Source organism: Podarcis pityusensis, assembly GCF_964106645.2.
Source record: "Podarcis pityusensis genome assembly, chromosome: Z".
Classification (NCBI taxonomy): domain Eukaryota; kingdom Metazoa; phylum Chordata; class Lepidosauria; order Squamata; family Lacertidae; genus Podarcis; species Podarcis pityusensis.
Window position 1 is genome coordinate 48,940,251 of NC_138044.1, and position 15,853 is coordinate 48,956,103.

Here is a 15,853-nt window from a genome sequence, read left to right on the forward strand (position 1 = left end):
AAGATTCTCAGGATGTGGAATTTGTCCAAATGTCAGCACCATTGAGACACATTGCCCTGCATATCAATGCTTATTTTACTGCTTATTTGTCAACCTGGTGCCCTCCATATGTTTTGGAGTATAATCCCCATCAGCCCCAGCCAATGCATCCATAGTAAAAAAAAAACAACATCCGGAGCGCACCAGGTTTGGAGAGGCTGACTTCGAACAGTATAACAGGCTACAGTATAAGAGGCTGGACCTGGGGTCAGCAAACATTTTCATCAGGGGGGTCGGTCCACTGTCCCTCAGACCTTGTGGGGGGCTGGACTATATTTTGAAAAATATAAATACCTTGCAAGCCAGTCCCACAGCTGCCACTGGACCTGGAGGAGGAACACACTCTGCACACACTCAGGAGCGCATCTCAGCACTGCCCGCTCACCAGCGTTGATGACGAGAAGCAGCCAATCCACCAGCCCATCCCTGCAGAGCTCCCAGGCGGCGTGCACCACACACTGTGGCCCATTGTCCAAGGCCAGGTTGGCAGGCGGGCCGCACATGCGGAGTGCCGGGCAGGTGGAGCACAACTCACCCTCCAGCTGCCCCAGTGCGGCTGCCGAGTGCGCCACCAGCAGCAGCGACAAGCCGGGCACCAGGCGCGACAAGCTCCACCTGAAGCCCTGCGATGCACCTCTCACAATGCCGCCCGCCTGCCGGCCTCTCTGTCCTCGCACAGTCAGCGAGGCTTCGGATTGCCAATCGGAAGCCTTGCCAGCATCGCCGCCTGCCCAGAGGCGTCTGCGGCTTCGGATTGACTGCAGGAGCTTCCTACAGCCAATCCCAAGCTGTGCCATCATCACGGAAGTCAGTCCCCAGGTGGTGAGGCGTCTGTGGCTTCTTTTCAAGGAAATGCTGCGCTGCGCCGCTTTAGCTCAGTCCGGGCACTGACTGAGTGGGTGGCAGGATCCACAGGCCAGATTTACGAGCCTGGTGGGCCTCATCCAGCCCGCTGGCCTTAATTTGCCGACCCCTGGGCTAGATTTACATAATTGACTCCAATGCAGTTTTCCTGAGAGCTGTGGGGAAGCAGTCTTTCTCCCTGAATTAAAAGTGGTGAGACATTTCAGTCACACAACTCAGAATTATTATCATTATAATTTAATAATAATAATAGTTACATTTGTAAGTCACTCTATATGAAAGAAAAAGTCTCAAAGCCACCTAACAAAATAAAATACAATAAATAGTAGCAATTTAAAAACAGAAAAAAATTAAGCAGTGGACAATACAAAATACATAAAATGCTCATCCAAAACCATATTAAGAGCTGATTACTGATTTTAACTTTTTACATGGTTTTTATTGTGTGGTTTTATATTATAATTGTGGCAAACCACTTTTTTATATAAATAGCAATATATAAATATTTTAATAAAATAATAAAGGCAAATCCTACCCACTTAAAGACTAACAACAATGGTGCCAGGTTTATTATGTATGCTATTTTATTTTAGCATTAGATGTCTCCTTGTGGGGCATTACAAAAGACAGGATATAAATGTTTTAAGAATATGACCCATATTCCTTTGCCTAGACAAAGATACAGTACTAGAAAAGGTTGTTAGCTGCCAGAATCCAGGTCTTCATCATTCACCTGTGCACTAGGCCGTCTCAGTATCGCAAGTGCCAAAGTCAATGCACACGCCTATTTGTTTTGCAGCTTCACTGCCTACATGAGTCAGCCGGGGTCCCATAAATTCTGTTTTCTCTCAACAGGAAGTTTATTCAGGCCTGTGGAATTGCCCTTGAGCTCAACGAGCGCCTAATCAAGGAGGACCAGGCAGAATACCATGAAGAGCTGAAGTCCAACTTCAGGGACATGGTGAAAGAGCTTTCAGACATCATCCATGAACAGGTAGAGAGTCCAGGCGGGCTGCGCTGAAAGTAAATGTACACAGAGCCTCTCCCAGCCAAGGCATCAAGATATGTGGCTATTAATTTTCATTATTATGATGATTATTACGCTGATGATTAACAAGAATCCTTATACTTATACTATCAGTCTCCTTGGCACCTTGGCAACATTAACAAGTCCCTGTTCCACAAAATTAATATATGAAATATACAGTTGGGAAACAACAGAGGGAGAAAAAAGAGGAGCGAGAATGTGAGCAAATGCCATTTACACAAGTTTATTAAGCTTGGTTAAAGCTGTAATCTAGGGAAAGGGTCAAAGGTTCCTTGGATTGTCATTGTGTAGCAAAAGTCAATACCAGGTTTGAGCAGGTCCTGGGCACCCTAATCTCTGTTGCTGCCCCTCCTTATGTCAGTGGGCCCTGGTCAGTGGGCAGGAGTCCAGCTGATGGCTCTAGCCATCATTTTAAATTACCATAATCCCCTAGAATGTTGATGCCACATCAGCGTTGTGGGAAACTTAAAATGACAGCTTGATCCAGCTACCTGGCACTGCTCATAGTGCAGGACCAGGCCTTTGAAAAAAAAAGAAACCACAGGAGAGTCCTAAGCCATGGACCCTGGCAAAGTGTGATGTTCCTGACAGCTGGCCGGTGCTGATGCCAACACTGAGCAGCTGTGATGCCAACACCAGGCCGATTTTTTAATGGGGTGTGCTTGTGTAAATTGGATATCCTTTCAGGATCAGAGCAGCACAGCAATCATCATCACCCTCCATACTCTGCAATGTGGTAATCTAGAATCTGCAGTTAGAATAAAACAGTGCACACAAACAGTGACTGAAGGTTATGATGATGTAACCTCCAACATGCCCTGTTGAGGCAGTTGTTAGGGCTGGGCTGAAATGTCTCCTCCTGACTTTGGCCTCTCCAGTTTCACTCCCCACATTCACAGGAGGCATTATGCTGCGGGATGAAATATGGGGGTCTAGGAACAGCACCTCATCATCATGTAGTGCCTTTATTGGGGGGGGAGGGTTACAGACATCACCAGCCAAGTGAAATGCAAAATGACAATGAGAAAAAGGTATGCTCAGAGGGTGATTTTAGGACAACTGCGCACATACTGTACCTCCTTGCTGAATTTTGGCTCAACTTTGGATCTGCCATACTTGGTTCCTCTGCTGTTTGAAAGCTGAGAGTTCTTCAGAGAAAGCAAACCATGATAGGAATAACAGCAAAATAAAATGAAAAACGGGCACCCACATTCAATAAATAGCTGGAGGCTGGACAGGAGTGCAGAACTGGGGCACATGTTTGGCATGTGAACACCAGCCACTGTCAATTTGGGGCCCTGGCCTTTCTTCTGGCCTGCTTGACTGACAATCAGCTTTCACTTTCCCCCCTCCCCTGAAATCCCTGAAGAGGGCCTGCCTGCCTGCCTGCCTGGGAATCTATAACCCTGCCCTTCTGTACATAGCCTCCAGGGCACATTATAAACAAAATTTTAAACAATGCAAATTGGCTTCTCAGTACTGAAAGTGTTTAGAGGTTGAACATATCCCCAGAGACACACTGTGATAACGCACCCACAATTCCCTCCCAGTTTTCTGCTGTTTTATTTGCATGTGGATGACGGAACGGCTTCTGCATTCCGTTAATATTCAAATAGGGAAAACAAACTTCTAAGAAAGATCTCTCAAGTAATGGGGTCATTAGGAGTCAGTTTGGAACAGGCTGTCATTTTTGATGCGCTCCAGATTGTTATTCAAAAAAGCTTCCCATAGTTTGCCTGTCTTGGGTGTTTGGGGGAAACTGCAGATGATCTGATGCAGCCTATCCTAGTAGTCACATACTTAAAGAGGATGCTCAAGAAGCTTCAAAGATCCACAGAGTTCTTTTGAACACTAAGGAACAACATTAGAGAAACTGAAAAAGCTAACAGCATTTGGGCAAATAGCCAATTGCAGTTTTAAGTCTTAAAAATGAAGGTGGTTGTGATGGGCGCTGTACATGGCATAACCCCTGTACAGATCCAACGCAAGATCCCAAACGAACTTTAAAAAAGCAAGTATATTTCTATTCCTCCTCCTGGATTTGAAAAGTTTGGAAATCGTGTGAGCAGTGTCTGCTTCAAGCTCCAAACGAAAAGTGCTGGATTTTCTTGCTTCCAGCATTCACAGACTGTGTAACATTCAGCATGGAAGATCGCCTACCCTCCTAGAGTTGATGGGGAGTTGGTGTCCCTCCAGATATTGTAGGGTTCATGAGAGTTGAAAGACCCACCATCTCTGAAGGCCACAGCCTTCTCATTTATACCCTATAAGCCTCTCTCGTTCTGTTCCCCTAATACAAATCATCCACTCAGGTATTTCCCAAACGCCACTCAGGTCTTACTTTGATTTAAAACAAAAAACCCAAATCCTGCAAAGCCCAGATTTGAGCATCTGTTGTCATTTAGGAGAACTCTTGAACCACACTTGCAAAACAGGAAGTGGGGCTGCACATTCTTGGAGCAGGCTGTGACTCCAAGACAGGGTTATAGAAAAAGCCACACAAGGACTTACCAGAAATAAAGGTTTGGGGCTTTAAAAATTCAGTCAGTTGGGTGGCTGTTAGTTACCCCGAAGTTTCTTAAACTATACTTGGTTTTAAAAATTATTAGTAGGGTGGGGAAAACCCCTCAAGAGGTCACCTACTGGCAAAAACACAATGACTAGGTCTGGGGTACAAGTCTTGCACCATTTTGGACAGGTTCCTTGATTTGGCAATCAAGCCCAGCAGATGGGTGACCACACTGTGTCTCAACTTGAAAGATGTGGCATTCTGAAGAAAAGCAGGGAGTCCACCATTTGCCCTCACCACTGCTGGTGTGGTGTGGGGCCAGTTGCTCTTTTACTGCTCTGAACTTTGGACTGGTGTTCTTTTGTACAACACCTCTCAGCATATCTGGAACATTGTCACCAGAAGCCAGCAGGAGTGCGGCAGATAGAGCAGCTTTCCCCAACCTGGTGTCCTCCTGATGCTTTAGACTACAATGCCCGTCTGCCCCAGCCAGCATGGCCCACAGTCAGGGATTATGATGATTAGAGTTGCAGTTCAAAGCACTTGAAAGGCACCAGGATGGAGGGAGATGGGTGAGCATGTTGGACTAGGACGAGGGAGAACCAGGGTCAGATCTCTTATTTGGCCACAAAGCTCACAGGGTGAGCTTGGGCCAGTCATAATCTTCCAGCCCAGCCCACCATGCAGGGTTGCTGTGAGGCCAAAACTGGGCAGAGGGGGAGCCATGTACTTTGCTCTGTCCTTTGAGGAAAGATGAGGGAGAACCATAAAGAAATGATAAATATCACAACAACAGCAGCACTGGTAGCATTTCCAGTGGAAATATAACTCTCTAGCAGAAAGTCTAGCTTCCTTAATCTCTGGTTGCACTGCTTCTGTACTCTGTAAAGAAATGCCAGACTGTTCTTTTCCTCAACTACAGCAAATCTTGACATGAACCAGAGCACTAAAGAATCCTTCTGGTATTTTTGATTAATGGAAATGTGTTGAACAGGAAAGTTAATGGCTCACAATATTAACACCCAGGTAACTTAAAGAGTAAGCTCCACTTATCCCAGTTGACCTGTTTATTAAGCATTTGTCCTGATTTGTTTGAAGGGAGATCAGACAACGTTGATTATTTATTGAGCATTCATTCTGTGTTTGCAGAGAAGTTAGATGACATTTATGTCCACTGCATTCCCCCTGCTCCCCACTTTCCTTATTGCAGAAAGTCTGCAAGACCTCTCAATCTACTATAACTGTGTGATTAGAATTTGCCACGTGTTATTCATTTCCACCTGAAAACAGCAAATAGCTGGATATGCCCCACTTTTAAAAAGGTATCCCAGTTTTTAATTAGTTAATTCAAGATGTGAATAATTTGTTACACCCACTGCAGAGGGGGAAGATAATTTAAATCTAAAAGGATATATTTTATTTGCCTTTTCATCTCTTCCATCAGGTTGTTAATATTGGAAGGTTCCTTCTAACTTCTGTTCTTCATGTATCTGTTATTCTAAAAGACCAAAATTTCACTTCTCTTCCTCTGCTAGTTGTAAGGGTTAGTAGGGACACACAGTGCTTGCCCTACAGGGGGGCAGAGAGACCCCCTTAAATGACCTTTTTTTTTTTTGGAGGCCAATAGTTAGCAAAAACTGGCCAGGAGGAGGTGGTCTCCCTCTACCTCCCCTACACCATCTTGAACACTAGTAAGACAGGAGGTGCTTGGTTAAGACTGGGTGGGGAACATGTGGTCTTTCAGTTGTTGTTAAACTCCAAACTCCCATCATCCCACATGGCTAATGGTCAGAAATGGTGGGAGTTTTATTTCAGCAACATCTGGAGGGCCACAGATTATGCGCCCCTGGGGCTATGAACTATCTTATACATAGCTACTCCTGACAGACAGAAAATGAATTAGTGACTTTGTAGACACGAGTAGACATTTTCTGTTTCCATGCCATTCCTACCTGTGGCTATGCCCATGCATGGATGCCAAACTCAGCAGTCTGACAGGGAAATATTTCAGGGGGCTGAGTGTGGGTGTCAGTACTGGGTTTGTGTTTGCTTTGATCTGCCCTGCAGACCTCTTTGCTTTTAACCAGGAGTCCAAGTGCCACGCTTGGATAAGGCATTCCAAAATGGCTCCCAGAGATGATCTAGCCTGCCATGAATCTTTGAAACAGGGTGCGATAGAAACTTGTGAAGAATAAAGGCACTGAGCATGATCCAATTTGGTGGTGGGGCGTCTTCCTACACAGAACCTCATTGGAAACAATGCAAGCAGAAAGTTCTAGATTCAGCCTCCGGTGTCTCCTGCTGAAACAGGAAGAGACTCCTGTCTGAAACCCTGGAGAGCCACTTGCATGCAATGCAGACACTTCTGAGCTAATGAATCAATGGTCTGACTCAGTAGAAGGGAATTCCTTTGTTACTAAATAAAAGAAAGTGGTTTTTACCACTTCCAGAGTAATCTCTTGGTTCTGGAATGCTCCATTGACCCTTTAGGTGTGACCCTGTACAATTCTAAGGTAGAATTCAGCAAGAACCCAAACCTAATTATTAGGAAACTCCTTCTAATTTTGAGAACTAGAAGTGGAACAAGCTATTTAGAGCACTTATGGGATTTTCTTTGTTGGAAGCTTTCAGGACAATTAATAACGTCTTAATCTTACAAGTATTTGATCAGATGATCTTCTGAACCCCTTCTAGCTCTGGGGTTATTTTGAGAGCATAGTAGACATCATTGCTAAATAACTTCTCTTTCCTATTCTCTTTTGTTTTCTTTTAATGCTGCCTTTGCAATAACAGCTTTGAAGACCAGGTTGGGTAACACCATTCTACATTTCCTTTTGTGTTGTTGAAACAATTTTTGTTGCTGTTAGGAACAGATAAGGTTTTTGCTTAATTTGCTAACTCAGCTTTGGGGTTTTTTTAGATGTACCAAGAAGATACCATTCAGTCCTCATGGATGCACAACACCTTACATGTGTTCTGTGCAATAAGTGGAACTTCAGGCAATGGCTATGGCTCACTTAGATCTACGTTCGACGTTTAAAAAGAAACCTGGGAGTGACTCTTGACATTCTACAGATCTTTCTCAGGAATACTTGGGACTGTTGCCTGAAAGATGTTAACCTCCAGACACGTGAACAAAATGGTCTCAATATTTTTCTTTGTTTAAGCAGAATCAACTGGCTTTCAAACAGGGTACTTGCTTAATTCAGAGACTGTGAAAGTGCCTCTATGATATGCTTTCCTTCTTGTATCTTTTGTTGTTGTTGTTGTTGCATTCTTAAAACCTATGGAAGACACCAAAAGGCATTTATCAAATCACCTTGTACTGAAAAGAATGAACTTGAATAAGGTACCATGTAAAGTTGTACAATGGAATATAATAAAATGTAAAACTGCTTTGTAAATAAGGTGATTGTGTGAACATGTCTTTTGTGCTCAATATAAAAAGCAGAAGCCAGAAAGAATGCCCTGCAGCCTCTATGCCAAAATACAGGGATTTTACAGAGAGAGAGTGCAAGGTTGGGGAACCTTTTTCAGCCTGAGGGTCACATTACCTTCTGGGCACCCATTTGGGGGCTACACACCGGGGGGGGGGGGCAGAGCCAGAGGTTGAAAGAGACTAAATTAATTAATGTATATTTTTCCTTTGCACAGCGGGCCAGGTTCTACAATAAATTCTCTCACCTGTTTTTCTATCCAAAACCCAGGTGAGCCAGAGTCAGCAATGAGAGTTCAAAGTGCCATCTAGCCAAGCAAAGACAGTGAAGTAAGATATGAAGCAGGGACAGTGATGAGGGGTGACTGAAGATGGGATTGGCCCACATGGAGTTCCATGACCTGGGCTGCATTTGGACCTCAGGTTGTTGGCATTCTTCTGTCGAGAGACAATGGAGTGTGCCTCTGGGTGTGGAATCAAAATGCTGCCTTAGCAGCACCAAAGTGACCTCCCTGGGGCAGTGGCAGAGCTTCATGCTCCGGCACCAGGGGGGGGTGTGGCAGAGAGCAGGCGGGGGCGGGGCTGGCGCGTGTCCTGGGGGCATGGTGCGTTGCCTGCAGGGGCGTGGCACCCAGTGTGGGTGGGGAGGCAGCCGTGATGGCACCCCACCGGGATCACGCTGCTGGTGGTGGTGTGCTCCCCCCCACTCCTCTTCCTCCACCAGTGCCCTGGGGTACAAGCCTAGGCAGTGTGCATGGAGGTCCTGGGCTCATCTTTTGGATGTAGTCCAAAACAAAGCAGAGTAATTAGTTTGGCACCCACTTGGCTGCAGATGTTGCTGGAAGGAGGCATGCCAGGTACCATCCAACTGTTGAAGGAACTCCACTCTGGATTGTAGAGTTCACTCCTTAGCCATTTCTTCTCCTGAAGATATCCCACAAGGCAATAGAGATTTAGGATCAGAATTTTCCTTCTTCTAGATGAGCTACTTCCCAGGCTGATGAGCTCCATCAGCACCTCACTTCCCTCTACAGCATGTGCAGCAGCCACCTTCTTGACCATTGGACCCACAATTGATCTTGTGCATTTAATACACCGGAGCCTGTCTTCACATGCAGGGGAAGTCCATAACTCACAGAGGGTTGAGATCCGTTGGCTACCCTTGCCTAATTTAGCTGGCCAGTCGAAGCCGTTTATGGTGGGTGGCCACATCCTGGCAACTTCTAGGAGCCACAGGTGAGAGCTGAGTTCAGAGTGGGGACCAAAGGTGACAAACAAACCCAGAAGGAAATGTCCCCCATCAGAGGTACTACCCCTCCCTTAAGGTACTCCATCTCATACTCCCTCAAGAAAGGTAAAAAAAGTCTCACTTAAGAGTCTCAGACTTGCTTGCTTTTACTCATTCTGCACTGTTTGACTTCCGCTGGCTGTGGAGGAATGACAAAGAAATAACCAGTGCACTGACTCAACTTACCCTGCAACTGCTGGAGGATGGGGTTGACCTGTATTTAGAACTCCCTAAGTAACATAGGCTGCCGCCTACTCTCTCCTCTGTTCCCTTTGAATTATTTAAACCCAGGCCAAAAACTAAAAGCCCTATAGTCAAACCCTGTATCTTTAGTTTTCCCTGGCTTTGGAAACGCTTTAGTCATTTTGTCATGTTTACTGGGAGCTGACTCACGCAAGCTTTACGCATTCTTGCACAACAGTGTGACAAACACAACAGTGTGACAGAGAGGGAAGTGCTGAGGGATCCTGCCCCTTTTCTCCTTTGACTGGGCATGTGGGCCTGAGAATTTCTTCTTGTGAGCATGGAGGAGTTCCTGTTTAATATAGGCATGATAAGGTGTCACATCTTCAGGGGGAGAAAGTGGGAGAGAACATGGAAAGAAAGAAAGGAACAAGTTCTTTGTTTTACTTAAGCTATATTGAGTGAGGATTAAGACACAGCAGACACATATAAGATCTCCAGAAAAGCTGTCAATTGTTTCAGCAATGCCCACATCCCACCCCAGCCAGATCATTTGTACTTCAGCTTTTGGCAAAGCTTCCTTCTCCTTACATGAACAATGCTTTGCAGAGGACATACCGGTACTCCTCCTTATGAACAGCTTGAAACTTGAGGGCAGGGGACAAAAATATGACTTTCTGTATGAAAGTCTGTATGAATGAATTAAGTTGCCTTATCTTGCACCAAAGCACATCCCAGTGCACCCTAGTCGCATGGGAACTTGCTCTCTAAGGCATCAGGCAGATAAAGGTCTTGTCAGTCTTGTTGCTGCAGAATGACCCTTTAACTAGAGTACATAGAATCATAGAAGTGTAGAGTTGAAAGTGGCCACAATGATAATCTAGTCCAAACCGCAGGAATATTTTGCCTAATCTGGGGCTCGAACCCACAACCCTGAGATTAAGTCTCATGCTCTATGAACTGAGCTATCAGTTTAAATGATAGGTAAAGATGAAGGACCCCATTATTGTTTTTATACTGTAAACTGTCCTGTGATCCTCGAGTGAAGGGCAGTATTGAAAATAAATAAATAAATATCCTTTCCACCAAGTTGCTCAGGGGGTGTAAGTGGTTCTCTGCCCATGCCCACAATTTTTCATAACAACAACCCTATATGGAAACTTCATCTGACTTCAAGTGCACATGGCCTGAGTTTACCAAGTGAACTGGAATTTTAAACCAAAAGTAAAATGAAGCTGCCGTATTTTAAGACAGATTGCTAGCCATCTTGCCCAGTCTGCTCTGACTGACGGTGATTCTCTAAGGCTTCAGGAATAGGTTTTTCCTGGAGATACTGGGGGTTGAACCTGCAATCTTGTAAACGGAAAGCTTACAACTGACAATTTACCCACCCCAACAATTGCCACAGAGGAATTTCTTTTTATTGTTTTGCCATAAATTGCACATCCTTGTCCACCTGCAACAGTTACAACCCCACCCAATGCCTTTACTTACATAATCATCCATGTGCCAATAGATCATTGCCCAACTAAATTAGTCCATTCACCCCACAAGACATCCATCACTGAAGTAAGAGGTTTGGGCATGGAAGGTAAGCATCCCTATTATGACACCATCAGGTGCTAGAAGGGACAGAAACTGCTTTCTGAAATCTGACAGGATTCTAGCCTGTTCCAGACTATCTCCATTTTTGGGTGGGATTTAATTGTATACAGTACAAGCAAACTCAGGTTGCACAATTGAAGTTGACTTGGTGCTCTTGCTCAACAAACCTGTTCCAAAGAAGAACATATTTTTTACAATACAGAAGGTGGGGGGGTGATATTTGCTTGATGCAATATCATCTAACCTCCCCACAAAGAGATCAAACAAAATTAATGCTCAATAGATGGCTAATGCCTAACCTCCCTGAACACTTTGTGAGCGAATCAGGGTGAATGCTTAATAAACAGGTTATCTGGAACCTCTGTGTGTGTGTGTGTGTGTGTGTGTGTGTGTGTGTGTGTGTGTGTAGGAGAGAGAGGGAGAGAGAATGTTCCCCAAAGAAAGAGCTTGCATAGCTCTCTCCCAAAGCAGGCTGGCACAAGCTGCTTTTGCAATGTTATGGGAAAATATGCAAAACTGGCAGGCAGCAGTACTCATCTGATCTTTCTGTTTCCATCTTTCTTAAATGTTGCAGAAGCAGGCTCAGGCAACCCTCCTCTCCTGTCCCAACACAGGGATGTAGTCGGTGCTTTTTTTCTAAAAAAATGTTTAGGGGTACTCTCTTTTTGACTCAAGAAAATCACCATTTTATAGTTCAAATCAGGAAAAATAATTACAGTAAATGGACAAAAGTACAAAGATTCACAAAATGTTTAGCTCCTGCGTAACCCCAGAAAAAAAACAGTGGATGTAGTCATGCGAAAGAATGGTGATGATTCTCGTAATGATTTGCTGCATTTCACATAGCTTATTATATATGCAGAGACTACCTGAAAAAATCAAAACCTCTCACACACCTTTGTTTAAGCATTTTACTGTATTGGCCCAATATAAGCCACACCTTTAAAATTGGAGGGGGGGGGAGAGAAAAAAGACCCAAATATAAGCTGCTCCATTTCTTGCTGCTGGGGGGGGGGGCGCTGTGTTGCCGGTGGCCTTTCCCCTTCCTCACTCTCTCCCTTCTCGGCCTCGGGGAAGAGGGGGGTGGATGTCGCTTTGCTGTGCTCCTGGCACTGTTTGCCCCATGCTCCTGGCTACAAACCATAAGGTCGCGAATATAAGCCACACTTTAACTTTTCACGGTCGGACTTTGGGGGGAAAGTGAGGCTTATATTCAGGCCAATATAGTAAATCATTCACATGGGGTACACCCTTTCACCTCCCGCCCCCCCAAAAAGGCATCACTCCTGCTCCAACCAGTTCCTGCCAGAATGCCCAATAGCCAGGGATCATCCTGAGGTCACAGGTTTGCCATCCCCAACTTAAACAGAGCTACAGTCTAGACACAGAAGATTATTCACAGGTGACTTGTGCCCTAAGTTCACCTGCTGTTCAGGTGCCAACTGTTGATGGACCAGACTCAGCTAGACCGGTAAAGAAAAAGTGATTTGTAAGTGCTGTATGTGTGATATAACATTGTTCCACCAGCTGGCGACGTGGAGTCCCATTTTTCTCTACCTGTTTTCCCTGTTTAAATTTCCAACACTTTAAAGTGAAACGCTAGAAGCATATAAATTGCTTTTTCTTTACCGGTCTAGCTGAGTCCTAAATCCAGTGTAATAAATGAAAATCTGCCCTTATTCCCTTATGGGGGACACAAGAGCCCTTATAGAGTCCTTTGCAGGTTCTCCATCGGTCGAAGAAAATAAGAGAGACCAACCAAAGAATATTGAGAAGCAAAGCAGCTAGTAAGCCTGATTTTTATTGAACTGTTGCAACAGGATGTCCCCTTCACACACAGGAGAAGGAGGAGGACTCTGAACCAAGATGTGCCCGCCCTTATATAGACATTTTAAATTGCCCGCCCTGGAGTCGAAGACCACTCCCAGAAACATCATACATACATCACAGAATGGGTGTAGCTCAAGATCACCCCCCAGACACATCATACCTACATAACAGATGTTACCTACAACAGAAATCTGAGTGCGTTGTTTACCTCCTGTCTGGCAGGTTACCTGTTAATGCTTACTTGATTGGATACCCTGGGGAGCCTGGCCAGTCTTTTGTAATGATAAATACTTATTTCCTGAGCCAGGTCACAGGCTCACCCTATTCATACACAGACATACACTTCAGACAGGGTTTGTGAATGAAAAGACAATGGGGGGGGGGGGCTTTTCCATTTTCCTTGACCTTGAAGAGAAATCATTTGGTCAGTTTGGGAGACAAAATGGTTTCAGGGCTGTTTTCCTGTGCTGCTTCAGACATGTGGTTTATATATTTATGTACGTGTTTGTCTGGTACATTTATGAACATTTATTATATATATAAGACCTTAATTTTTTTATTTCACCAGCCAAGGCTTCCCCAGCTCTCAGGTCTTAGGCTTCCTTATTCTTAAACTGAGTTTAGGTCAGACCACCCCCTCCAAACAGAGGCCTGTCCTCTGTAAAGTAGGATGCGTGGCCTCACCAGGCTTCATTTTTAGTCCGTCCTTATAATCATTTTCTCAGGGTAGATTAAATAGGTACTTTTTTCATAGAAAGGTCAGCAAGGTGCCTTTATGCAAATGCCCTGAGCTTTGTATAAAGGTTGCTTGTGACTCTTTTTTCTTTCTTTTTGTTCCAGTGGTGATTATTCAAATAAAGGTGGGGAATAACTGCACATCCTGGTAGAAATGAATCAGTTCCTTTTTCTCCCCCCAAAGTTGGCTTTTAGAGCAACAAAAATGTACAAAACACCCTTTTAAAAGCATGCAAAGATGGGGTAATTTTGGTGGTGTTAAGGGTATCTGGATTTTTGGCTGTACCCATTGATGTGGTTAGACTCTTACCTAAGTTCTAAAAAGAGACCCACCTAGAGATTAGATACTGCGAAGAAGCTACCCGCTAACCCACATTTACGTGGATTTTAGTAGGCTCTCCAGATATTATCACAACCACCAACACACCACAGAGTCTGTAAAAGATGTTAATCATGAAAAATGAAATGGGCTCAAAAGGGCAACACTCTAAGAGCGAGGGGGATAGGAACAAAAGCAAAAGAATCTTAGAAAACTTGTTACCATTGTCCAGTGGCTCCATTAAAATAATAGCAAATGTGAATGTTAGTAAGGCTAGAGTCAGAGTTCTAGGCACACTGATACACAGAGGTGAAGGCTCATTGGTTTCAAGTGCACTGCAACAATGCTAATTTACTGACTTAAAGAAAAACAAAATCATTGTACTCTCTTTCTAACTATATTACCTGAAGCGATTCCTGATGATAAGCCACCCCCCCCCAATATCTAAAATACAAAATAAACTCCACTTTCATCTAACACTGAAAAATAAATGATCATTAAATATAGAGAATCTGTGGTTTGGACCTAAGTTAGTCATATCCACGCATTTGGATGGCTGTACTTTGAGTATGACTAATCCCACATTCACGGCTATTTTTTTAGAAAAAGGGGTCCCAGAACTCATCATGAACACCTCCTTCGTTCTCTTAGAATGGCAATGACATCCACCAGAGGTGCCAGAACTGAGTTCCTGTGAGTTCCTTCTGAAAAAGCCCTCCCACAGTCCATATTAGGGCCATATCTTTATTCGGCTCACCAAAATATCATATACCGTAATGTATCTATGGCAAGGGAATGCAGGAAGAATGCCTCTACATTTGGCACCTAGAATATTAAGCCAGGAGGTATGGGTGTAGCCGGAAGGGAGGGGCAGCTTTCCCCTCCCCTAAATCAAGTAAATAAACAGCAATACCTAGCTAAAAGCAGAAATAATTAGAATATTTGAAATTGAAATGCTTGCCAAGATACTGTAATCTCCCTCCCTAACGAGCATTTCTCTAGAAAAAGTCAGTGCCTGCTTTTGCTACACTTATGCATGTAGCATATAATTTACTACTTCGTTGAAATGTGTGAGCCACTCTCTGCAGAACATCCGAATTTAGGATCCTACAACAGTGGGTCTAACTCAGTGGTCAGCACTCAGTGGGCAGTCCACCGTCCCTCAGACCATGTGGTGAACCAAACTATATTTTGGGGGGGGGGGGAGTGAATGAATTCCTATGCCCCACAAATAACCCAGAGATGCATTTTTAATAAAAGCACACATTCTACTCATGTAAAAAAAAAAGCACCAATTCTTCAGCGATCAGCCATCTTTATGGTGCAGCTCTCACTTCCATACATCACTACTGGAAAAACCAGAGCTTTAACTATATGGACCTTTGTCGGCAAGGTGATGTCTCTGCTTTTTAAGATGCTGTCTAGGTTTGTCATTGCTTTTCTCCCAAGAAGCAGGCGTCTTTTAATTTCGTGGCTGCTGTCACCATCTGCAGTGATCATGGAGCCCAAGAAAGTAAAATCTCTCGCTGCCTCCATTTCTTCCCCTTCTATTTGCCAGGAGGTGATGGGACCAGTGGCCATGATCTTCGTTTTTTTGATGTTGAGCTTCAAACCGCTTTCCTCTTTCACCCTCATTAAAAGGTTCATTAATTCCTCCTCACTTTCTGCCATCAAGGTTGTGTCATCTGCATATTGGAGGTTGTTGATATTTCTTCCGGCAATCTTAATTCCGGCTTGGGATTCATCCAGCCCAGCCTTTCGCATGATGAATTCTGCATATAAGTTAAATAAGCAGGGAGACAATATACAGCCTTCTTGTACTCCTTTCCCAATTTTGAACCAATCAGTTGTTCCATATCCAGTTCTAACTGTAGCTTCTTGTCCTATATAGAGATTTCTCAGGAGACAGATGAGGTGATCAGGCACTCCCATTTCTTTAAAAACTTGCCATAGTTTGCTGTGGTCGACACAGTCAAAGGCTTTTGCGTAGTCCATGA

At 44.2% G+C, this 15,853-nt stretch overlaps 1 protein-coding gene across 4 annotated transcripts in view; it reads left to right on the forward strand.

The window, feature by feature from the left end:
• The window catches only part of DOCK11 (dedicator of cytokinesis 11), a 177,349-nt gene extending 169,482 nt beyond the window's left edge, over positions 1-7,867 (forward strand). For 2 of the 4 annotated variants that reach the window (XM_080990307.1, XM_080990308.1), the window contains exons 52-53: positions 1,759-1,897; positions 7,381-7,867. In XM_080990307.1, the coding sequence (XP_080846433.1) occupies positions 1,759-1,897; positions 7,381-7,500 (259 nt within the window). In that variant the 3' untranslated portion in view covers positions 7,501-7,867. Of the gene's footprint in view, positions 1-1,758; positions 1,898-7,253; positions 7,272-7,380 lie in introns of all 4 variants that reach the window. The other 2 variants (XM_080990309.1, XM_080990310.1) reach the window with 2 other exon arrangements.
• The last annotated feature ends 7,986 nt before the right edge of the window (positions 7,868-15,853 follow it).